The 23,000-nt window shown below is 51.3% G+C and overlaps 3 protein-coding genes across 3 annotated transcripts; 2 read left to right on the top strand and 1 right to left on the bottom strand.

The window, feature by feature from the left end:
* The first annotated feature begins 307 nt into the window (after positions 1–307).
* LOC131212199 (uncharacterized) lies at positions 308–1,569 on the top strand. The gene is made up of 3 exons (XM_058205970.1): positions 308–489; positions 553–1,344; positions 1,515–1,569. Exons 1-3 carry the CDS (start codon positions 308–310, stop codon positions 1,567–1,569), a joined length of 1,029 nt encoding a protein of 342 aa, XP_058061953.1.
* A 433-nt stretch (positions 1,570–2,002) lies between these two features.
* LOC131212195 (protein ELYS) lies at positions 2,003–9,610 on the top strand. Its single transcript, XM_058205966.1, has 9 exons — positions 2,003–2,093; positions 2,162–2,282; positions 2,349–3,442; positions 3,510–4,037; positions 4,103–4,592; positions 4,656–4,767; positions 4,836–6,739; positions 6,804–9,325; positions 9,398–9,610. Exons 1-9 carry the CDS (start codon positions 2,003–2,005, stop codon positions 9,472–9,474), a joined length of 6,939 nt encoding a protein of 2,312 aa, XP_058061949.1. The 3' UTR covers positions 9,475–9,610.
* Positions 9,611–10,086: 476 nt separating this feature from the next.
* On the bottom strand, positions 10,087–13,266 carry LOC131211777 (ATP-binding cassette sub-family F member 2). The gene is made up of 3 exons (XM_058205386.1): positions 13,184–13,266; positions 12,673–12,840; positions 10,087–12,595 (listed from the first exon to the last, which is right to left on the bottom strand). The coding sequence occupies exons 2-3, from the start codon at positions 12,806–12,808 to the stop codon at positions 10,875–10,877; spliced, it is 1,857 nt and encodes a 618-aa protein (XP_058061369.1). The 5' UTR covers positions 12,809–12,840; positions 13,184–13,266; the 3' UTR covers positions 10,087–10,874.
* Positions 13,267–23,000: the final 9,734 nt, after the last annotated feature.

The raw sequence follows: 23,000 nt of genomic DNA, 5'->3' as shown, positions 1-23,000 counted from the left end.
GGCGGGTCCTCAGTAACCTCCCGAGGCCCATGCAGCAAAACAAGATACTTACATACTTACAGTGTTTTCCGCACTAAAAGTATACACTGCCACGGGGCGCTATTGATGGCATTGGAACCACCGACGCCAAAGATGTGACCACTGGCATGTTTATCGAACATCACGTTCTCTAAATTGGTTATTTTGAATTCTGTCGTGTACCGGTAATGCAGCGGTGTGAATTTTACTCAAAACCTACAGAGGGAGAAGGTTATAAATAGATCTCGGTATGATGCATTACTTAGAAGATCCGTGTAGGTTCGCCAGAATGAACGTGTTAAATCTTACCGTAGTGGCACTTTGTCTCATTTCGACAACGTGCGCTCGTTTTGCATTCTTCAAGAGAACCGCCATGGGTCTCGGCAGAGGAGCGTGTAGACCTGGTCCTGTGAAAACAAAAAGGCAAACCTCGGACCTGCATCCAAAGTACTCGGGATTGGATCGATACGGGTGTGTTGCGCATGGAAATGTTTGAACGATTTTGAAGTATTCATCCTCTGTGGTCAATTTTAGTGTGCATTACTCTACGGAAGATAGCAGTGACGAGTCAATATTGCGTCTTCGCAGCAAGGCATCGGTTGCGGAAGTATTGCGCCACCGATTGATGGCTTGTGGCCTGATAACCACGAAGTCTCCGGAACGCTGGCGAGATCGTCTAATGTCTGAGCTGGACGAAGTAGTAATGGAAATAGAGGAACGGTGTGCCTTGTGCAAATCCCTCTACGACGATCCGTATCGATACGAGATATTGCGAAGTTTAATCAGTCCCTACCCAGCTTGTTATCGAAAAAATGCTAAACGTCGTCTGTTACTTGCGCTACAAAAAGCTTTGGTGCAGTCAGTCAATAGTCAGCCAAACGCAAGTGACGCTAATGCGAGTACGGCCGACGGAGGGAATGATTCGACATTTGACTTTACGGATGTTCCAAAAAATAGAAAAACCAGGAGTACTACCGAAATTCCTCTCAAACTCGCAACTCAACCGAGCGGTGCAACAACGCAGCCGATCAGAGTGAAAGATCATAAATTTAAAAACTCTATGCCACACCACCAGGTCACGACTGGTGCGTTTGTAGATGCCCCAGTCGTGAAACAGGCGAATAAATCCGACAACGGCGCCTCTCCTGTTCACCTAATAAATGGCCATGCAATTCGCAATGTGCACGACTTTTTGCAGCAGTACATGAAGGTTGTTCACGCAGGTCAACCAGGAGACGAACAGCGGAAGCAGTTTTTTCTTGACCAACTCTGCCGAAATGTCACCAACGGAAGAATCGTGCTTCAGTGCAAAGACACCGCGGACCGGTCTGTCGAAGACGAGCCCCCGGAAGAGCTACCAGCTTGGAATGTTGCTGAAAATTCCCGAACCACTCGTGACAATAAAAAATCGTTATTTTCTGTTGCCTCAAGCGTAGAAGGTAAAACCACTTTCTTGTTGGGACCACCACCTTTTTATTAACACGCAATATTTTCAGACTCGCGACCAAACGTTCATCACCATCCATCAAGTTGGTCATTTCGCCAGCGTAGAGCAAGGTGGCAAATTGATTAAGCAACACAATTAATCCTTAGTGCCCAGGATGTAAAGATAAATACATTCATGCCATTGAGATAAAAACTTTTGTCAATTACATCTATCCGAAGCAATATTGCTACGCTTTAGCTGTTTGCCACAAAACATACCAAAAAATACATGGTATAACGGACGGCACTGTTTAAAAAAAGACCATCATCGCATCTATACACCTTGATGATTGATAGTGTAGAACATCGTCTTTGACAGCTGTCATCAACCGCCAAACACATTCGGGGTTAGCAGAAGCGGCGGGACCGGGAAAACCGCATCCAAATCTAGAGTTTCATTTTGTGCAACAATAAACTACTGCATTGTTTATATGTTCTGCGTGCGGCTTGTTTATCGTATCAGATCCCCCGTCGGCGAAAGAGCGGTGGAAGGCACAAAATGACTTCCGACAACATTTGCCTCGAGCTGGTCGATACCGTGCGGTACTCGCGGGAAGCCGGTGTTGCTGGTAGCTTCCCCACCGAGGAAGGTTCGTTTTGCGTAGAGTAGCGCGTATGGATTATTCGTCTCTCTTACGCGCCTTATTCCTTAATTCAGATAATAGTGGCATTTTGGAGCGGAACGGGCTCGCATGGTATGCGCGCGGAGCCGTGCTGGAGGTATTTAACATAAATCCAGGTTTTAAGGTTATTTCCCACAACTTCGTCGGCTACGGCAGGTGAGTGATGCTTGCGTTCGCTGGAATCGGATGCGAATCTAAATGCGGTGATGTTACATTTTCCAGCAAACCCAAAACGTGCACGATCGAGTGCGTTGAGGAAGTGTTCTTCAGCCGTCCGACCGTTCTTGCCGTGGTGCTGCGGTTGGGCTTGGACCAGTGTCAGATTGTTTTCCTGTCCCTCCATCGGTGTCGCGAGCTGGGCCGTATCGACATACAGGAGAGCGTGAAGACGGTACGATTGATAGACAACAGGCTCGAGGATGTTGGTGCGCTGGGTCACTTTAGCTGTTGTTTGGCACTGGGGACGGAAGACGGAAAGCTGCTACTGGTGGATGGATGCTTGCGTTTGGTAGGGCATGAAACAACGTCTAGCACGGTGATCCCAATGCACCATGATGCGAAACGGCAGTGTCACATCGAGTTGTTTCGCTCCGATCTGGAGAAGGTCGTCCATCGACTGCAACAGGTTCGCGATCGAGGATTGTACGTCGGGTTACAGTTGCTGCAAGAGGTGGAAGCTGCGATCGAATGTATGTTGCAGATTGTTTCTTTGAAACTGTTCATGGTGGGTTTCGAAGATGGTACGGTGCTGCTTTACGATCTACCGACGCTCTCCGTTATCCGTCGAATCGATGCTCCGAAACGCGGTTGTTCCGCGGTGGCCATGAATTTCATCGAGCCCAGCGATGATCCGAAGCCATGCTTGTATGTGTGGGTCTTCTACGCTCATGCGGAAGGGGCGTTCGCTGTGCTGTATTTGCTCATGTACCAGAACAGGGATCGTCCGGAAGGGCAGACAACCGAGTACTATCAGCCCTGCGAACGCCTACGGCTAAAGAGCGGCGATCCAGGCAGTCTGCCGCTCAATGTGCAAACCATCACAAAGAAGATCGCTCAAGAAGATGAACCGATCACGCTGAGTGTGCTGAGCTGGATGGGCTCGGATAACACGACTACGGTACTGGTATTTGACCTGAATCAGTGGTACAAGGCGGAAATGCCGTTCGAGTGCGATTGGCAGCAGGATCTGACGCACATGGTCGTGTTTCAGCTGCAGGAACCGAGTTTTCACGTTCAACTAATCGAACGCTCGCTCGTCCTGTTCCGTTCCATTCAACGACCGGAGGAACACTTCTATCCCAGCTCACTGGCGTTCGGTAAGGCCACATTTTCACATGCAACTAATATTTAGTAAACCTTTGAAATCATGCTGTGCCTTTGCAGATATCAGCAGTTTCCATGGCCTAGCACGCACCCAACACAGGTGGGTTGGGTTGCAGAACAAGTTGTTGCAATATCTCGACCAGGATGGCGCCAACGTGGTCATCGAGCCGGCCGGTCTCTATCAGATGCTGTGTCGTGCTGCACTAGTGCCCCAGTTTTATGAACAACTTCCGGCCCCGGATGATGACGTGCGTGAAGTGCGAGAGTTCATTCTGTCGCTTGGACTGGAGTACAATTGCCACACGTTTCTGCAAAGCTGCATCGACCTCTGGGCCGATGGCAGCCATCTCGGTGCCCACCCTGAACGAGGTGTTTCGCTGTCGACGCTGACCGATTGGATATGGAATCGCTCGAAAACACTGAAGGGAGTGTGCAATCGGATGCTGACACCGCTGCTGGAGGCGGCCACAAGCCGGATCGATACACGGACTCAAGATGCCATCGCACACTGTACCCGCGAACTGAAGCAACTCTCGGATCTGTATCGTACCATTCTGACGGACTGTTTACCATGCATACCGGAAAATGGTAGGTGCTCGAATAAGCAGCGATAGGTTGTTTTCGAAAAAGTTAAGCTATTTTTCATATTACAGTTCTCGGAAGGCTTTCAAAAGAATCGGATTCGATCCGCGCCGCTTCCGAGTACCAGAGCGTTTTGCAGTGGTTGCTGTACATTTACGTTCTACCGGAAGGTCCCGAATCCTCGTCAGTACCGTCGGACGAGGAGTCGGATGAGGCAAACAGTCACTCCTTTGGACACTTTTCGTTGCTTCCATATCCGTACCGTACGCTGATGGAGTTTTACGGCTCACAGCGGCGGATGCTAAACGGAGACGAGGATGAAACGTCCTGTGAGTTTCTGTTCATCGATAACCTGCTGGAGCGAGAGTTCGATAGGGCAGCGGTTCGAAAGGTGTGGTTAGATGGTGGCACGCAAGACGGCGAGACGATACCCCTCTACCCACCGCAGTCGCTTCAGAAAGCTCTGCGAATACTGCTTCTTCCTGAGGTATCGCTGGAGCGAAAGCTTACGCTACTTTTGTATCTATTTATGGATATTGTTGCCGTACTAGGCGATGGACGGTACGTTAGCTAGGCTACCTTTTTTCACCTTCCTCTAATGACCATTTTCCAATGTCCATGCAGGTATCGTAACATATTGCAGCGATTAGAAAGGTTCCCCAATGTTTTCAACCTTAAGCTCGGCGTCATGCGGCGTGTGCAAGCATTCTGGCACTTGGACCACGGAAACATGGCGGTAAGAAAGCCGATTCAGAAACGCTCTACGCATGCTAATATCTTTTCATATGTTTTGTTTTTATAAAGTGTACCGTCGAGGAGTTCCTGTCGCCCCTGTCCAGCACGGTAGACTTTCCCCAGTGGCATCGTGAATTGATCGTCTCGGTGCTTCTGCGTCTCGATGCCCCTCATCTTGCGCTGAAAGTGCTCCGCGCTCCCGGTTGTCCGGTGACGCCTCGGCTCGAACTCTTAACGCTCGTACAAAACAATCTCATCTCGGAGGCGTTCAGCTTGCAGCGCCGCACGCCGCAACCGGACGGCCAGCAGCTCATCTGGTTCGTAGAAGCAATCATGCAAGTGGGTAAACCGGAAACGATGCTTGAGTTTTCGCTCACCGAAGAGGAGAAGCAGGTGCTTCGTGACTATCTTCATGAAAGTCCATTGGCCGGTGCGGGTGACGTTCTGATGCTGGGACATTTGCTGCAAAATTTCGAGTTTGTCGAAGCAGTTCAGCTGGTCGATCGGTTGAGCCGCAAGCGAAGCGTGTCGTTGGAAACGCAGCGGGAAATATTGGCTCTCTATCACAAGGCACTCGATCCAACTAGTCAACGGCTAGCATACCTTACCTACTCCGAGCCGAAGGAGCTCGAGCCACGTTTCCCCACCAGTCCTACTACCTCGCCCAATGGAGATGGGGAAGAAAGAGCCGCGGCAGCAAATACCCTCAGCTCTGCCTTGATACGCAGCCGAGCCGATTTCAGGGTGCGCGTTATGCACCGTTCGATCGTGGCCATAAAGGAAGCGGCAGCACTAACGGGGCTGCAACACGATCGCCCTTTTCTAGAGAAACCGGGCCTGGGCGTGTTCCAGTGTCGGCCTATGGTCCGCAGTCGCAACGTAGCGTACCCCGTGCGGCTGGATCCGTCGATGAACAAACGCCGGCAGCGTGATATTTCGTTCGAAGAGTTCGCCGGAACAGATCGTAACCCACTGTTGAACGAAGAGGACGGACAGGGTATTCCGCGGAAGAGACGTTGTCTTGGTCCGGAGAGCACTGGTGGCCGACGCTATGTAAACTTCGACGTACCCGTCCCCACGATACCGGAGTTTAAGCCTATGAAGCCAAAGTTTAACTTTACGGCAACGGCAATCGATGCTGCGAGTGGCATTGGGAGTGATCGTACATCAAAGTCCACCAGCCATTCGCCAAGCATTTTCCTTACGACTCCTCCGGTCTCGCGTAAATTTCTACGTCCGGGCGATCGTTCTGATTCGCCATTTTTCGAAAATTCCCACACGCCACCACACGGTATCCTGAAACCAAACCATTCGGATCAGAGTGCATCGTCAGCGCACCTCAACGATGGGGAGGAGAAAGTTTTACGATTCGAGCTTCCCACCGGTGGCGTCGGAGACAGTACGCCTGCAGAAGGTCACAAGGCGTTAAACACCAGCCCCACGCTATCAGCAATGCGCGACGAAACTACACCAACGGCAGCACGTCTCGAACGCCCCGATCTCAATCTGTCCGGTGTATCGAACGACGATTTCTACTCGCCCGAGGTGACAATGGAGAACAGTAGCTTGCAGCAGGTCCTGTACACCGGTGCTCCAACCCGTCGTCGGCCGTTGCACTACGCGTCGCGCTCGGAGACCCCTACCGCAGCGCAGGCCGATGAGCCAAGCAGAGAGAACAATATTGCGATTATCATCGAAGATCATCTGGAAGATGATGACTCCAGTAAGGGCGATGAACAGCGCGAGGAAGACGAGGAACCGATGGAGCTGGAGATGGAGGACGACCCACGGGAGAATCTGGAAAGCCCAATCCGCGAACGATCGCACGTTGTTGAAGAACGGATTGATCTCGCAGAACGTGAACAACCCATTGAGAGTGCAGCCGAAACTGAGGAGGAGATTGAAGATGAGATCATTTTGCTGGATAACGATGTGGAATCCATTCGCAGCGGTGAAGATCAGAATGTTGCCGAGTAAGTTGGCCTTTCGCATGCAGCAGGGGGTGCGTGTATGACCGTTTCTCTATCTTTGTTTCAGCAACGAATGTATGGAAACCTCGTCAGATGAAGTTTTGGCGCCAAGCGGCGGCAATCAAGTACCACCAGAGGAGCAAGAGCTGCCCGAAAGTGACGCACAGGATGAGGAAGAAGACGATAATGTTTCAGAAATAGTGCTCGATGATGAAGAAGAGGGCGATGACCTTGAAGATGAAGATGATGTCGATGAGGAAATTGAGGAAGAAAGTTACGATGAAGATGATGATGATTATGGAGATGATGATGACGGGAATGGAGGCGCCAATGTTTATGAAAAAGGTCATAGCATTGACCCCGCTTCATCGGACGATAGCGTATTGGAGGTGATCGATGTAAGTGATGAAGACACGAGCCCGTCCCCTTCATCGGATTCTTCGACTAGCGGTTCGTCGGGGACGCAGGGTCAGGCTGACGAGCAGGCCGTGCTGGAACCTTTTGTCCAAGACCAAGCAGATGAACCCGCTACTGGCAGTGGTTCAGAGATGCATAGGTACGAAGAGTTCTACTCCGAGTCCGTGCCGCAGGCCCTGTTCGATGAGGTGGAATTGGTTGAGCAGAACGATGGTGGCAGACCACCGACGGATTACATTCAAGTTCCTACTACGTCCTCTTCAACGCACCGTACTGAGCAGGAAGCTGCGGATGGCCCACAAAACCGTCGCACGGTCGACGGTGCCGAGGAATCACCAGAAGTGGAAGATCTCTCCGTTCAGCAGCAAGATTCGGATCCGGTTTACATTTTCAGTGCTCCGACGGCAGCCCGTGACTTCTCGGTGGCAGGTGAACAGTGGGACGACGGTGTCGCCAGTACGAGCGGGCTCTCGGAAGCTCGGTTGGCTGCGCCGGTCACGCCGGCCACATCGTCCCCACCGAGTGGCACAACGGCATCAGTGACGGCACCGGCACAAACGCACGAGGAAAAGGAAAATCAGTTTGGCCAGCCGAAGAATGCGCACGAGCTAGAAGTACCAGCCATTAATCTGTCGGTCAAGCCCGACGAAGCGCACGGTTCGAGCCGCAAGAACAGCAAGGGCGAAGAGAACGGGCTGCTGACGGAGGAGTCACGTGCGTTAAACCTTTCTGCCGACCAGCAAGAGCTTGCCGCACAGTTGAGAGCCGCCGATGCGGTCAGCGAATCAGCGAGTGATGATAATGATCGCGAAAAAGTTGCGGCCTCAGATGAAAGTAGCAAAGAAACAGACGGAACCGAGGCACACTCATCAAGTGAGGGAACTACGGAGGAAACTCGGCAGTCTCTCGAGGAGACCGGAACTGACAGCGAGCCCAAAGTGCAAAGCAATGAGAGCGAAGAGATGGAAATTGAACTGCATGTTTCTGGTGACCAGGGCGGTAGTGCCGAAGCAGACGTACAAGCCAAAACTTCCGGCGCTGACTCCGAACAGAGGGAGCACGAAGAAGAGCCCTCTAACGAGCACGACATATTAGAGGCCGGTGATAACGCACACGTTGAGCAACCAGATGCGAGTGAAGAACTGAAATTGAAAGAAACACAGCAAGAACTTGTGGCAAAGCCAGGCCCGAAGGCGAGGCATCAGGAGCTGGCGCTACAGGATCCGAGCACCCCATCAACATCAAGTCCGCGGCCAAACGTAAAGACGCGCTTCATGCTTGCCATGGAGAAATCCGCCACCACGCAGAATGAACCGAGCACTCCTACTAGACGGCGCTCTGTGCGGGCCACTTCCGTTATGGCGGACACCTCCAATACTCCGCTCACGCCTACGTTGTCCCGCAATCGTCGGTACTCTTCGATGGACAACGTATCGGGCACTCCGGAAGCGCCACTTACACCGCGTCGGTTAACCCGCGCTTCGTCTATGGCGAAAGAGCTGTTTGGCACCGATGTAACGCCCCAGAAGATGACACGCCGGCCATCGCAATCGTCTGTCGACACGGAACAGCGTCCTTCTCTTCCTAACAGTCCGGATGATTCGATCATGGAACCACCGGAGCCGTCCGAGCGATCGTTCGCAAGCTCGACAGCCAGCAGCACTCGGCGCAGCACACGGGTCCGCAAACAGCGAGCTGTGACGGCGTCCCATACCGAATCCGAATCATCCGAGCGAAGCCAAAGCGGAGCTCCGCTGTTGGCCGATTATTCCTCCAACCGTAGGCTCACGCGCCACCAGCTGGCGGTGATGGAAAAATCATTAGAAATAGCATCGGCTAGTACCAGTGCGGTACGAACCAGACGAACTAGCTCACGTGCCACCGAACCGGACGAGACCGGTAATGACAGTGAACCGGAATCGATCGTTTCGAACGTGAGCGGAACATCGGCACGATCGACACGATCGCGCACGGCTCGTACTGTGCCAGCTACGAGACGAACTTCGATCGAGACACGCTCTAGTCGTGCGGGCAGCAGGGGTAGGGCAGGATCCACCACTGGAAGCACCCAACAACTACACGACCCGAGTGAGCAAGATACCGATGAATCGGATCACTCAATTGCTGGTTATGCTGGCAGTCAGAGAGGATTAGCACCGATTGCAGAGGAAGGTAAGAAAAATGGGTTCGCTGAGACACTGAGGAATTGAACCATTTTGTGATTCGTTTTTCTCTCTGCTGCAGGAACAGAAACCAGCAGCACCGAAGGTTCCAGGAAGAGGTCCCGTGGAAGGAAGGCACCAAAAGGTGGCGATAAGTGAAAAGGCAGCACAACTTGCCAAAATGTGTCAGAATGCATGTGTAGCTCCTTATCCTACATACACACTCGTCAACAATATTCGTCGGTTGTGCGTGCACTTCCGATTGCTCTGAGTTTTGTGTTCATAGCGATTTGTGTTCGCCAGCTTCCAGGGAAGCGGTAGGATCGCTAATGCTTGTATAAATAAGTAGTGTTAATCTTCTTTAAACGTTAGTGTTATATACCTTTTGTTGAGATTCAAATAAAATAATTGTCATCACCGATAAGTGTTTGTCATCAGTGCTTGCGGTCTGCATCCGAAAAAAAGTCATATTACCAGAAATGCAATAGAAAATAATATTCAATATGGCTCTTTTGCCAAAAAAGGAAAATAACGGCAGGGTACACAAAAAAATGTAGACTCTAGAAGGAGCCTAGATGATCGCTATCGCCAACTGCTCGACCAATAATCAACAATAATCGAATAAAATCGGTTCGCCAGTGTACTTGTGCCAATGTATGAGGCCATTGTCGTGACGAAAAGAAATCGAACAAGATGATTCTTTCGTTTGTTCTTCGCTGCTAATGACTTACAATGAAGGATTGAAAGAAGTGAATTGAAGAGAAAAGAGAAAAATGATAATTGGATACACTTTATTGCGATACCATATCATTGTGTTTAGGTAGGTGTATAAGGTAGATTAAAATAAACCACAGTAGAGCAATACACAGTTCAATAAATTACCAATTTCATACGTTGTGTTCTTGTTCGCTTTTTGCCCTCGCCTTTCTGCCACCGAGAACAGAAATTCGTTAGCCAAGGGTTTGGTTCACAATAGCAGTAGTGGAAAGGATTGGTTTACAGCTGTCGCTTTCGATTTGCAGAAGGAGTTGCGTATTTTTTATTGGCTATAAAAATTTATTGAGTTGTTACGTTTTTTTCCTTTAATTTCGGTTTGTTCCTAAGCTGGGTTATCCTGTGGTCTAGTGCTGTTTAAGTTGTAAATCCTATTTTCTTTTCTGTTCAACAATTGATCAAGCTCAACAAACGCCTGCTGGACCGCTCCATATAAGCAACGCCGGTGGCTACGCATAGGGGTAATGGTATTGGCGGTTTTGCCCCGGATCCCAAACACGTGAGTGACATAGAACGAGCTTAAAGGCGACGACGATCGATCATCCTGAACAACAACCATTTGATGATCCTCCTGCAAATTTCGATGAACGGAGTGGTGATGAAGGGACGACTGGGAGCAGTCTACCTCGTGTTGGGGTTTTGCGATTAATTGGGCGATGAAATCAATTATCATTCGGTTTCAGAAGGCTTCCCCCGCAATCCCCGCCTGGCGGCCGGCTCGCGGGTCAGCGGAACGGATCGAAGATCACTCGGTCGGTCGACGATCGCTTACCAGATTCTCTGCTTCATTTTCCGGCCACCGGCGTGCTATTATTGATGCGAGCCTCCTTGTCGATCTTCTTCTTGAGGTGCTCCTTGTAGTCGAGGATACCGCCGTTCCACTTGGTGACCGTACCCTTCTCACACACCCAGATCTCCTCCGCAACTTGGTTGATCAGCCGGAAGTCGTGGCTGACGAGCACCAGGCCACCCTCGAAATCGTTGATCGCTTCGGCTAAGGCATCGATCGTCTCCATGTCCAGATGGTTGGTCGGTTCGTCCAGCAGCAGCAGGTGCGGTTTCTTCCAGGCGAGATACGCGAACACGACACGGCACCGCTGCCCATCGGATAGCTGCCGGATCGGGCACACTTGCTGCCGGCCGGTCAGCCCATAACGACCGATGATTTTGCGCATTTCCTCTCGCTCCACCACCTCAGGGAACGACCTGAGCATGTAGTCCAACGGGCTGGCGTCCATGTCGAGCAGCTCGTGAAGATGTTGATGGTACCGGGCGATACGCAAGTGGGAGTTCTTGCGAATCATTCCGGACGTCGGCACTAGATCACCGTACAGTAGCTTCAGCAGCGTACTCTTGCCGGCACCGTTCGGCCCCACCAGTGCCAACCGGGTATCCAGATCGATTCCGAACTCGAGGTTCTTGTAGATGTGCGGCGTGGAGTCATTGTACCGGAAGCTGACGTTCTGCACCATGATCACCGGCGGCGGAATGGTTCCGCACGAGGGGAAACAAAAGTTTAGCTGCTTCTCATCGATCGCCTTCTCCGTCAGCCCCTGGGCCACCATCTTGGCGAGCGTCTTCTCTTTGGACTGGGCCTGCCGGGCGAGCTTGGCCGAACCGTGTCCGAACCGCGCGATGTAGTTCTTCATGTGTGCGATCTGATCCTGCTCCCAGTTGTATTGCTTCATCTGGTTCTCCAGCAGCTCGAGGCGCGTCTTGACAAACTGCTCGTAGTTACCGGTGTAGTACTTGAGCCGCCGTTGCGTCATGTGGATGATGTTGGTGCAGACGCCGTTGAGGAAGTCCTGCGAGTGCGAGATGATCACCAGGATGCGCTTGTACGTCTTCAGTTCCTCCTCCAACCACACGCACGCGTCCAGATCGAGATGGTTGGTCGGTTCATCCAGCAGCAGCAGGTGCGGCTTCACGTACAGAGCACGGGCGAGCGCAATTCGCATCCGCCAGCCACCAGAGAATTCCTTGGCCGCCTTTGCCTGCATTTCCTTCGAGAAACCGAGACCGTGCAGAATTCGGGACGCTTTCGCTTCCGCTTGATCGGCCGACATCTCGTCCAATCGATCGTAGATGTCCATCAGTTGTTCCTGCGCCTCATCGTCCTCTTGGTCGACCAGCTCGTCGGCCATCTTTTCCAGTTTGATGCGCTCCTCGTCGACCTCCATGACACACTGAAGGGCACTTTTCGTGCTGGCCGGTATTTCACGGGTCAGGTGGAATATGTCGATGTGATCCGGAATCGCCACCTCACGGTTACCGAGCACGGACAGTAGCGACGACTTGCCACATCCGTTCGCCCCAAGCAACCCGTACCGCCGGCCGCAGTTCAGCTCGAGCATCGTATCCTGCAGCATCTCACAGCCGAAGAACGTGATTGAAAAGTTGCTAAACTTGATGTCACGAGAGCGCGGATGCACGGCCAGCGTACCGGTGCAGGCACGCGCTTCCGCATTGATCCGTGCCTCCTCGTCCAGCTTCGCACACAGTGCCTCTGTAGCGATGGAAGAAAGGCAATAAAACGAAACAATCAGCCTAACCGACTTCGTGGTTCGATTGAGGTTACCATACCTTCTTCGGTCATTTCGGCCGTCGAAGCGGCGGCACCGTTTGTGCCACCGTTGGCGATCTTCTTGTCATCCCGCTTCACGTTCTGCACCGGGATGCTTTTCTTGTTGCGACCTTTCTGCTTCTTGTCCGGTGCCATTGTGCGGTTATTGGAGGAGGGTTGGGTTATACCTAAATGTACCGAGAACCAGGCAGTAACACGCATGGCATGTATTAGAATGAGTGTTTTGTGTTTGATTGATTCATTTTCATTAATCGCCCATACGCAGCGAGATGTGCAGTGCTGCACTCCGCTGCACTCGAACATCGATGCAATTCTTTGTGCCGAATGGGAAACGTCAAAAATTTTCCATCCACCATCCGTTCAATCGTGGCACAAATATCGAACCACCGAGACCGAGGAGACGGAACCAGGCGTTGCACCACGGTCGTACCTATCCAAACTCAAGCGTGATTTGAAATGGACACGCACGGTTGACCGTGCGTTGCGAGAGAAATTCACAGCATAACGTACCTGGAAAATAGTTCCGCACACAATTTTTGCTAAATCGGGGCTCCGCACAACAGCACTCTGGCGAAAGGCGCAACGAAAAGAGGCGGCATCGCTCACATGTTTTTTGACAGCTGCACTCCGTATAAAAGCCAAGGTCGGTAGAAATCAGTTGGTAGTTGGTTCGCGCTGCAAGATTGGTAGAGATTTGAGCTTACGTTAAATTTTAATATTTCTTTGGAGTATGGTTAAATTGGGTACAAAAAAACAGAAATAAATAAATCTTTTGTTTCTTTGAACAAGTAGTTTTGTTCATGTTTTGCCACTCGGTGTAAAGTTGGAGTAAATTTTGCCGAAAAGCACTAGAAATTCAGTTACAGGGTGTATAAAGTTTTTGAAAAACAACACGTGAAAAACTGAACAATGAGATGAAAAATGAAATGAAACACGTGTAAATGATAGTATACTTAAGGATCATTTTATTTTTAGAAATTTAGGCAGGCAGGCATTTAGGCATTTTTAGAAATTTAGGCAGGCAGAGAAATTTTAGGCAGTCCTCAGAGATATGTATGATATGGTGATATGGCAGCACGGCCAAGAATCATCACACAGTGGGGAATTTGTATGCGATAGTGGACACATTTCTTTTCAGAAAGAATCTTCGCACTTTATTCAACTTTATTGTTTTCTATGTTTGTGTTTTGACTGAATTTAACATTTTATGTGTAGTACACGTGTTCAAGTATAATAAATACCCTATTTTAAATATTTTAAGATATGTAAACGCCTGCGCTATGCAATCTGCATGACACCAACATGTTTTAATGCACAATCGTATGCAAACATCGAGTTTCTAATAAAAATATAATTCCTGGTAGGTCGAAAAAAAAGGATATAAAATGATCGAGGAGTTTTACTCATTGCGTTTGTGCGAATTTTAAAATAAGTAATTTTTACCATTCCAATTACCCAAGAACGTTTGACTTACTAGTCTTTTTGTTCACCCAAACTTTAATCGATATTATCTACTTGATTATATACATGATCAATCGAGTCTTCGTTACAGATTAATTTTAAGACATATATTTATAAAGAAAGATTGAAAAAGTAAAACGTGACAGATGAATTCTCGGAAGGTCGAAAAGTCGTATCGCTCATAGCTAACTTATCAATTTTAGGAAAATATACCTCAAACCCCCACTTCATATGTTGGTTTATGACCGCCCTTTCCCCATAGTGCATCATAGCAACCACTAACAACACGCAGTTTGTATTTTCGAGTCTTCGCCGAACCACCGAGGAGTGAACACCGTGCGCGGTAAGTCCGTTTTCGTGCGTCGCGTTTTCCGTTTTTCCTCGGGTTCAGGCATCGATTCTGGCTCAGTGCTAGTGCTTTTTTTCGGTTTCATTTGTCCACCGCCACCGTTCCCGCACCGTTCCCCCCTCCGATGGTCGTGAACTTGGCGCTGAGTTCCGGTGCGTGTTATGATTTTATCCCGTGAAAAAAGTGAACAACCCCCGCGAAAAAAGTGACCACCCGCCAGCTTTACGCACAGGACGTTCATTTATGTTTTGCTTGTGTTGTTGTTGTTGTTTTTTTCACTTCTCGTTCAACTGTCTTGCGTGCCACCACGCTCCTCGGATTTGCGAGTCCCCCCTTCCGGTAGACAAGGTTCAGCAAAATTGTGGCATTGGGTTGGCCAACAACAACTGCCAACACCCCAACGCAGCGCCACTGCGGCATTCCAGATTGGACGGGCGGGCGGGCAGAACTCGTACAGAACTAGCCTCCCCGGTTGCTGTTCATCGCAAACTTCGCATTTTGTCGTGGCGGCTTGGAGCCGCAAAAGTTGGAGACGCAAACCGGAGCCGGAGGATAGCGGTTCTTCCCCACCCCCCCACGTGTGACTACGGCCCTTAGACCAATCCGGCACCGGCAGTGCAAATATTGAACGAAAGGCCCGAGACGAAAAAGGAGTTTCCGATTGCCGATTTCCACGTTTGGAAGAGCACGGCCATTCCGTGGCCATTGTACCGCCTCGGTTGGTTTCCGCTGGAAGTCCGAACAGCCGGACCGTGCCGCGTGTGGTTTGATTGCAAAACGAACGGGGAACACGAAATTGTAAATGCAAATTGCGGTGTTCCGGTGGGATGGGACCGAAAGTGTAAATTACTACTACTACCAGACCAGACCGGGAAGAGGCACCCTGGGTGTGTTGACCCGTTCGACCCCTGTGGCCACACGAGAAGCCACGCTGGCCTTGGAGTAGGCGACCACCCACCAGCAGCAGTTGTGGGTTAAGGAAGTACGGCACGTTAGAAGTGCGAACAAACAAACCCCGATCGGCTCCTGTCATCTCCGGCACGGACCACGTGAACATCTCGAACGGCCGGTACGTGGAATGCTGATAAGCGGTCGTCCGGGGCAGTGACTAGCCGCGGCGATGATAAGAGGGCAGTACGAGTGCCCGGTGGTCCCGATGGCGCTGGTCTACGTTTATCGGGAAACGGGTTGGAGGTGCGCGCGTGATGCGCTGCGGTGTTTCTGGTGAATCCAACGCGAGCACGCACGACGCACACGGAGTGGTTTGATTTAGCCGAGCCTTTTCCCCAACCCCTCAGAGTGTCGTAGTGTGTAGGTGTCGGGCCTCTAGGGCCTCGGTAGCGGTAGATTTAGGATCGAATCGAACGTACGAATGAAGTAGTGTGCAGAAGGCTCAAGTGTCCTGCAGTCCTGCGACGGCCAAGTGACCTGTGTGCGTGTCTTCATCTTCATCATCTTCCACCGTTCGAGGTAAGTATTCGGACGTTCGTCCCTTTCGAAGTTTAACCATCGATTGTGTCCTCGGCAGCGAGCCGGTAGTAGGTCGGCGGAAGCCCACGGCAAGCCTCGCGGTGTGTGGGCCGCCGCCCGGTTTCGTGGGTTCGATTCCGAACTGCACCGGTGCACCATATGGGCGGAGTTGGATGGAGTGCCTCGCTGCCACACGTGGGAGACTGGTGACGGTCGGTCGGCGAGCGGGGAATGAATATTAATCGCCGGCGAGTAGTAACGAGTAGGTGTGAAAGCCGTGGGGCGGAGAGGGCTAGGCGCTAGGGAGAGTCCAAGAGAGCTGCCCTCAAAACCGACCCGGCTCGTGACCATGGGGCGATCGATCGATCGAATTGTGGCCCACGCAGTTTTGGGACGGACGCCGGTCTGCAGGATCACGCGCGCCCCGCGATCACGGCGATCCGCAGGGCGGCCCGGGGAACATAAGCATACGAGAGTGTCTCCACCGCCGCTCCCGGGCCCTTTCCGCCCTTTCCGGGTGGGTTCATTTTCCATTTTGTCGCAGCTTCCCGAAGCCCGGTTCGTGAGGGGTTTTCTGCTTTTTACGATTACGACTCCGTCTGGGGATGAATTATGGGAGACTGGCCGCGACCGAGGACCGCGTGTGTTGTGCGATGTTGATGATGTTGCTGCCGCCGATGCTGCTGCCGGGCGGTGCTGAAGATGATGGTATTTTAATGAAATTATCAACCTTATTTCACGCCGCTTCGATGCAGTAAACATTTGGACTCCGGCGTGTCAATATTTGAACCCCTTTCTCGGCTTTCTGCCATCGCGGGAGGCCTTTTTTCCGTCGATGGGTGACGCATTTCTATTGTTTCCTTTATGTTCCCATTGCCCTGGCTTCTTTATTACATTCGTACATTATTTACGGGACATCTTCCAATGGTCGCTCGACGGGGACGAAGTTTTCCCTGATTTCTCGGGACTCGGATTCGAACGCCTTCCTTCGCACCAGAGGCCAAGACGAGCAATAAATTTAACATGGCATCAATAAACGTGTTGAACACATTCCTGTTGCGCTCGCGCTATTATTAGCCACAAAAAGTGGCCATCATTTCAAGGTTTAATGAGTCTTTCTCGAACAGTTCACCTCCCGTTCTGGATCATCGGGAGCGCTGCCATGCCATGTGCCATGAATATGCAAGACAGTAGTGGCTCTCCGAGGCAGCATCAAGCTTCACTTTTTATGTATCACCATAATGAAATTGAAACACAATTTTATGGCATTACATTTTTATCACCGCCCTTTACACGATTTGTCACACTGATAGTTGAGGTGCATCAAGGCAAGGGCAGGATTGTCTAAAATTTGAAATATTTTTGTATTCAAATCGTGCAACATTTACTCATCCTACGTACCTCACGTTAACCCCCTCTGGGGGTCTTTTATCTAACGCCGAAATTTTTACCCGAAAATTGTCAACTTGTCAAAAATCGAACCGAACCTCGGTGTTGCGCTCTGATAGATTTTCGCTGCCACACAATAATGACGACCCGAGGATGCCGAGTCGATAAGTGTTTTTACCCCGATGGACCACCTCGGACCGAGAATTGCGATAATGTAGGAAAGAAACATCGAATTGGCTTCATGTTTACCCTGTTATCGTCGTATCCCTGTGGGGCGAGCAAATAAATGACCGTGTCACCGACTGATACCGGTACGGTTGGGTCACACAGATCCTACCGAGCAGATAGCCCACCGGCGATAGCCGCCAAGGTGAGCGTTCGGATCGAACTAGATGTCAAACGATCGACGGTCCGCCGGTTCCTCCCGCTTGGACCATTTTCGAAACAAGTTTCGTATCGCCCAATCGCCCAATCGGATTCCGGCGCCCGAATTGGCGCTTGAGGACACCTTGAGTGGAAGCTCGTTTTTCTGTCCAAAGATTACCACCACATCCGAGGGTCCGTCAGGAGGGAGGAAAAATAGAGCCACTCCGGATTCCGGTTTGCCGCCGAGTGCCGGGTGCTGTTTACGCGATTCGATTTGAGGCGCTCTAGGGCATTTGGTGACTGGCCAAATGTTGGGTGTTTGGTCCCGATTAGAGTCGACCAGTAGGTCCAACCGTGTGGCTACCGTTCATTGTGGTGCTTCTCGGGTGATTGGGAACAGCTTACGACGGTCTAATGCCGTAACGTGTCGTCGTGCGGTCGTATTGCGACGAAAGTGGGCTAGAAATAAATTTCCCACCATGGCGAATGATCTTGTCAAGCCGAAGTGCACCATTTGGGCCGCTCTCCGGTCCGGGCGGTGAAATTGATTACCATATGATAGACCATCCGTTTTGCATACGCTTTCGAGCGTTTTGTTTCGCCACGGGTCTGGTGGCCACTCTAACGCGCAGAGGGCAAACCTCCTCGAAAGCCCTCGTCGGTGCAGCGTATAATCCCTGGCAAGTGAACCGAATTCATGCTCACGACCCATGGGCACACACCACATCGTGAGGCTCCGGGTGGGTCCGGGAGCCCTTCTCGCGTTAACTGCCCACTCGCTCCCAGTTCTCCTGTGCCCGTTGTAGCAACGTTTACTCATTTCCGTAAGATCGTTCGCCTGCCCGGTGGAGATCACCGTGGTTAGATCACCCCACCGTACGAGCCTAGTTGAGCCTACGCCGGGGACCTACAAAACTCACCCGGGGCCATGGTGAGGCTTGGCGACGTTATGGCGCTTCTCGTGTCGAGCTGACAGTGCTGCGCAGATAAATCGCAGCCACGGTGCGGGCCGATTGCTGTTCTCACTCGGACCCCGGGTCGGGGGTCTTAAATCTCACTCGGACCCCGGGGGAAGCGTAACGGAAACCCTCGCGTGCGTGCGCGTTAAGCCGTTTTAGTCATTCGCCGGGGCCATTGATAAGTGTCTGGCCATTTTTTGTGTGTCCACAAAAGGGCAGACGTGCCAAGTAATAGAAAAAAAGCGTGACCCGAAAGCAACCACAACCTACAACTACAAAGTACCGAGCGGTGGTGCAAAAAGTTGTTCGAAAACGCAAAGGCATTTTATTGCGCAACTCCCTGGTAGAGGTCCCAAAAGTTTGCGTCCACAAAATGAGTTCTGCCCAAAAGGAATGATAACGTACGGACGGTCCTGCAACATGATGATGATGATGATGATGATGATGCACAATGATTCAACCGATCTGCGAGCCGCGCTTTTCGAAACATTCGGACGTCATCAGACCACAGAATTCAATCAATCTGGGCGAACAAACGTTCTGATGTTCTGATTCAGCCAATATAGGACTTCCGTAGGCATCTAAATTAAAGCCATATTGTACCTGATGTTGACAGTTATATCTTGATCCTGGAGCTGATCGGTGCTTGAAATCGGTGCTGATTTAGTCAACATACTTACCTGGGTGCTTAAGTTTAATGCTCGCTAAAAGAAGTTGGGTGAAATGGGCGTTTGCTGTTAGTTCCAGAATCTCCACACGGGGCGGAACGAAGGCTGTGTCAAATTTATGGTTGGTCGCCGCGCCTCACGGCCCACGTGGCGCGAATCGTTTGTCGGTGACTGTACACGCGCGCGCCGTTGCTGCGAAGAAGTGTCGCACACCAAGAGGAAGGACTGCGAACGATCGTGCCCGTGCTCCGTGCTGATCCTACGATCGATTGATAGAAGGGTGAACCTCCCCCTGCTTCTTCTTTTTCTCCCTTTTCTTCATCTTCACCGTTCCGTGGTTGATTATTGTTATTGCCCATAAGTTTGCATCTCTCGTCCGGTGCTGCCTCCAGCACGCGGCCAGTGATTGGCTGGTGCTGGGGGGCCTGCAAGTGACTTCGCCAAAACAAGAAAACCACCCAAAAAAAAACCAAGAGCTACGGTTCGATTTTAAGTGCCACACGACGCCACCGACGAGACGCGCCGGCGTGACACTTGCACGGCAAGACACGACGATCCGGTCACGGACGTCGCGGTCCTGGGCCCCGGTTGGTGCGGCCGGGACTTTGTTGGCCGCCACCGCCGCAGATTATTTTATTACATGTCGCGGACGCGCACACTTCACACCCGCAGGATGGCTGGGTGAGTGAAACGCCTTAAGAAAGAGGCTGCGCTGCCCGCGCGCTTTTGCGCGTATTCCAATGCGTTGGCCGCGGCGTGTGTAGGCTGTACCGTAGTGGCATAAAAAGGGGCAAAAAGGGGTTCGAAAAAGAACGATAGAAAAGAAAGGAACATCCTCGGCGGAACGGACTGGAACTGCCCGGTGAAAGAGGGACGGACGACCCAGCGTAGAGTGAGACGTGCAAAGCGCGAAACATTTTAATGCGCGGTCTCCCGCGGTCGTCGAAGAGAAAGGTAACGGATGGAGCTCAGGGGGGTGCCCTGGTTCGATGGTCTGGCTGCTCTCGGCTAACTGCGAGTGAACTTCGACCACAGCGTCCCGTTCCGACAAAGCGGAAGACTCTGGCGAACCGGTCTCCCCGTGAGCGTGCGCGGAGCCATATGAATATGTTTGGCGCACAATTTACGGTATAGCGCCGCGGAAGGGGTCTGCTGGGTCGGCCAGATGATACCGATCGGTCAAAAAAAGCCAGTGAAACCGACCGAAGTAATTGCCGCGCCACCCGGAGCTCGGTGGGAATCGATCATCTCACGATACAAATTGATGGCCCTCTTTTTGGTGAATGCGGGTGCTCAGTGCACGATCGGCCAGAGGAATATTTTAGGTGTACAGTGAAGCTTTCGGGCCTTTTCGGCTTCGGGGTTTTTTTAGCGGCGCGGTGCGTTGACCGCCTGGCACGCGCCTAATAGTTCGTGATGGATAACGCGCAGCTGATCCCACCATGCGCACCAAATCACGTGGCTTGCGCGGGAGCGTAAAATCATCACCACGAAAGCCATTTAAGTTGATTTTAAGAGCAAGAACCAGACATCTTGTTGCAGCAGAGTTCAGCTTCGAAACATCGGGTTTTCAGGGATAAAACGCCCACGTTTCCACGTTTCACTGACGCTTACTCATTATTGACACTCGTTGAAGCAGTACTAAAACTAGCGCCCTTTGAATGGCTTAGTACTTTGTGTGTACACCCAATAATTTTCAAAGTGCTAAAAATGAAGACGTACTACGGCGCGGGAAGGTCCATAAAAAGAGAAACGGTACTCGTGCTTGATTGGTGTGAGCATTAATATTGCGGACTCGAGACTATTGCTCTATCGGCGCGCTCTAGCTCGGCCAGCAGTCCCGGCGGCCGGGCATCTATACGCTAGCAGCTGTTAATAAAATTTCTTTCCATTTTATGTTGGTGCGATGTCCAAACAAAGTCCGCTTCGCCGAGCTCCGAGCTGTGTGAACAAAGCTGATCAGGGCTATAATAAAGCTTCCAAACACCGCCAACATAACGACTCAAGAACGAGCACAGTGCAAAGCGATTGGCAAACATTAGGAACCGGCGGTGCAGAAAAAAGAAAACGCAATCAAAAAGAGGACCACGGTCACCCGTGTGGTGGATATAAAATTGCAAACAAACCGGCGGAGCGAGACGATGGACCATTAGAACCATAAAGTGGTGAAGCAAATATGCAAAAAGAATACTAGAACACAAAAAAAGGGAATCAATAAGCAGTCAAAGCGAACTATCGAGCTGATGATAACAAACAGCAAAAGTGAAGCCCGGAAAGAAGCAGACCGAACTACGGAATACAGAACTTGTATTGGAGGACCCCGATGGACGGATGATAAATGGGTGACTCGGCCGAGCATAGCCCGTAGAAGCGCGCCCAGGAATTGGCTTTATCCAGCCTGCCGCTCAGCTTTGATTTCGACTTCCATTTTGCGACGACCCCAAAGTCGCCTTGGTTTTTGGGCCTGGATTTCGGCCGTGATCTGATGCATCTTTCATGGCGGCACGCTCGTGGCGATGTGTCATGTTTTTTTTCTGGGGCTGGAAATGCGCAACGACTTCCGTCGGGGCGTGTTGCCATATTTTTGTATCCAAGTTCCTGGGGAGCCGGCGTGAAGGGCGCGCGTGAGTGATGCGCTTATGTTGCGGTGTCGTGTCGTCCCGCGTCGGGCGCGTCGCGTTTGTTATGTTTATTCAAATAGCTTTTTCTAATTTTTCCTGCGCCCGCTCGAGCGAGAAAGAGATAGTTGAGTGGACGCGGCCGAAGAAGAACACGGTTCCAGTGTTGAAGGTACGGAGGCGAAGACTACGCACAAGAAGACACTAAGTCGGGTTTGGGAGTCAACAACGACGGGTTGTCGTGAACCGATAGTCTCTATGCTGGGGAGCCACTTTTTTCCTTTTTTTCACGGCAAAGAAGAATTTGCTTGGCCAAGCATAAATACGGTGCGGTGCCGTGTGGTGATCATAATGTTGACGATCGGCAACCCGAGCCCGTTCGGAGACAACAATTGGTGTGCGCCATTAGCCGGCGAAGAGGTTATGGGGCTGGGGCTGGGGTACTTGGGCTTGCGTTGGCTCCGTTGGCCGATAGGGCCGAGATCGAGCCGACAGAGTTGGTTCCCGTGAGTTACGATGGCACCGCGAAGTTTACGATTTCGTTCGACCCTTGCTTTTTGGGGGGAGCAACGGACAACGGACCCATTAGCGTTTAGAGTGTCTGGCGCATAACCGGTCGCCCTTTTCGGATGCGTTTTTATTTTGGGCGGTCGGGATCCGAGGTGCGTAGGTGGAGCAGACCCGAGTGGGTTCCCCCGTGGGGACTTTGTAGCGATTAGTTGGCATTTTTCGTGCCCCATTTGACAACGTACGACCCGGCGGAAGGTCTGATCGGTCTGACCGTTTTTCCGCGTTTGAAAAGAAAGCGGCGTGACTCGAGGTAAATCACGAATCAGCGGGAGGGCACGGCACGGGGCACTGGGGAAGAAATTAAAAGGAAATACCAGGCACGGCCGGTAGCCTCGTCTAAAACGATACCGCGGGCCGATGGGAAAATGGTTAGAAACGTTAGAAGTGAACTCTGAGCATCTTCTACACGCGCGCATCGGTACATTGTGAATGTTGCTTGTTTGCTAACCCCTTTCCATCCCGATGTCGACGTGTCCC

Source organism: Anopheles bellator, chromosome 2, assembly GCF_943735745.2.
Source record: "Anopheles bellator chromosome 2, idAnoBellAS_SP24_06.2, whole genome shotgun sequence".
NCBI lineage: Eukaryota > Metazoa > Arthropoda > Insecta > Diptera > Culicidae > Anopheles > Anopheles bellator.
Note: the sequence above shows the minus strand (reverse complement) of the source record. Positions and strands in the feature narration are given on the sequence as shown.

Coding starts and splice junctions, on each gene's coding strand:
- LOC131212199 (XM_058205970.1), top strand. CDS start 308: ATGAACGTGTTAAATCTTACCGTAGTGGCACTTTGTCTCATTTCGACA. Junction 490..552: donor TCGGGATTGGATCGATACGG/GTGTGTTGCGCA, acceptor GGTCAATTTTAG/TGTGCATTACTCTACGGAAG. Junction 1,345..1,514: donor TGCAAAGACACCGCGGACCG/GTCTGTCGAAGA, acceptor CAATATTTTCAG/ACTCGCGACCAAACGTTCAT.
- LOC131211777 (XM_058205386.1), bottom strand. CDS start 12,808: ATGGCACCGGACAAGAAGCAGAAAGGTCGCAACAAGAAAAGCATCCCG. Junction 12,596..12,672: donor GGCCGAAATGACCGAAGAAG/GTATGGTAACCT, acceptor CCATCGCTACAG/AGGCACTGTGTGCGAAGCTG.
- LOC131212195 (XM_058205966.1), top strand. CDS start 2,003: ATGACTTCCGACAACATTTGCCTCGAGCTGGTCGATACCGTGCGGTAC. Junction 2,094..2,161: donor TAGCTTCCCCACCGAGGAAG/GTTCGTTTTGCG, acceptor TCCTTAATTCAG/ATAATAGTGGCATTTTGGAG. Junction 3,443..3,509: donor TCCCAGCTCACTGGCGTTCG/GTAAGGCCACAT, acceptor GTGCCTTTGCAG/ATATCAGCAGTTTCCATGGC.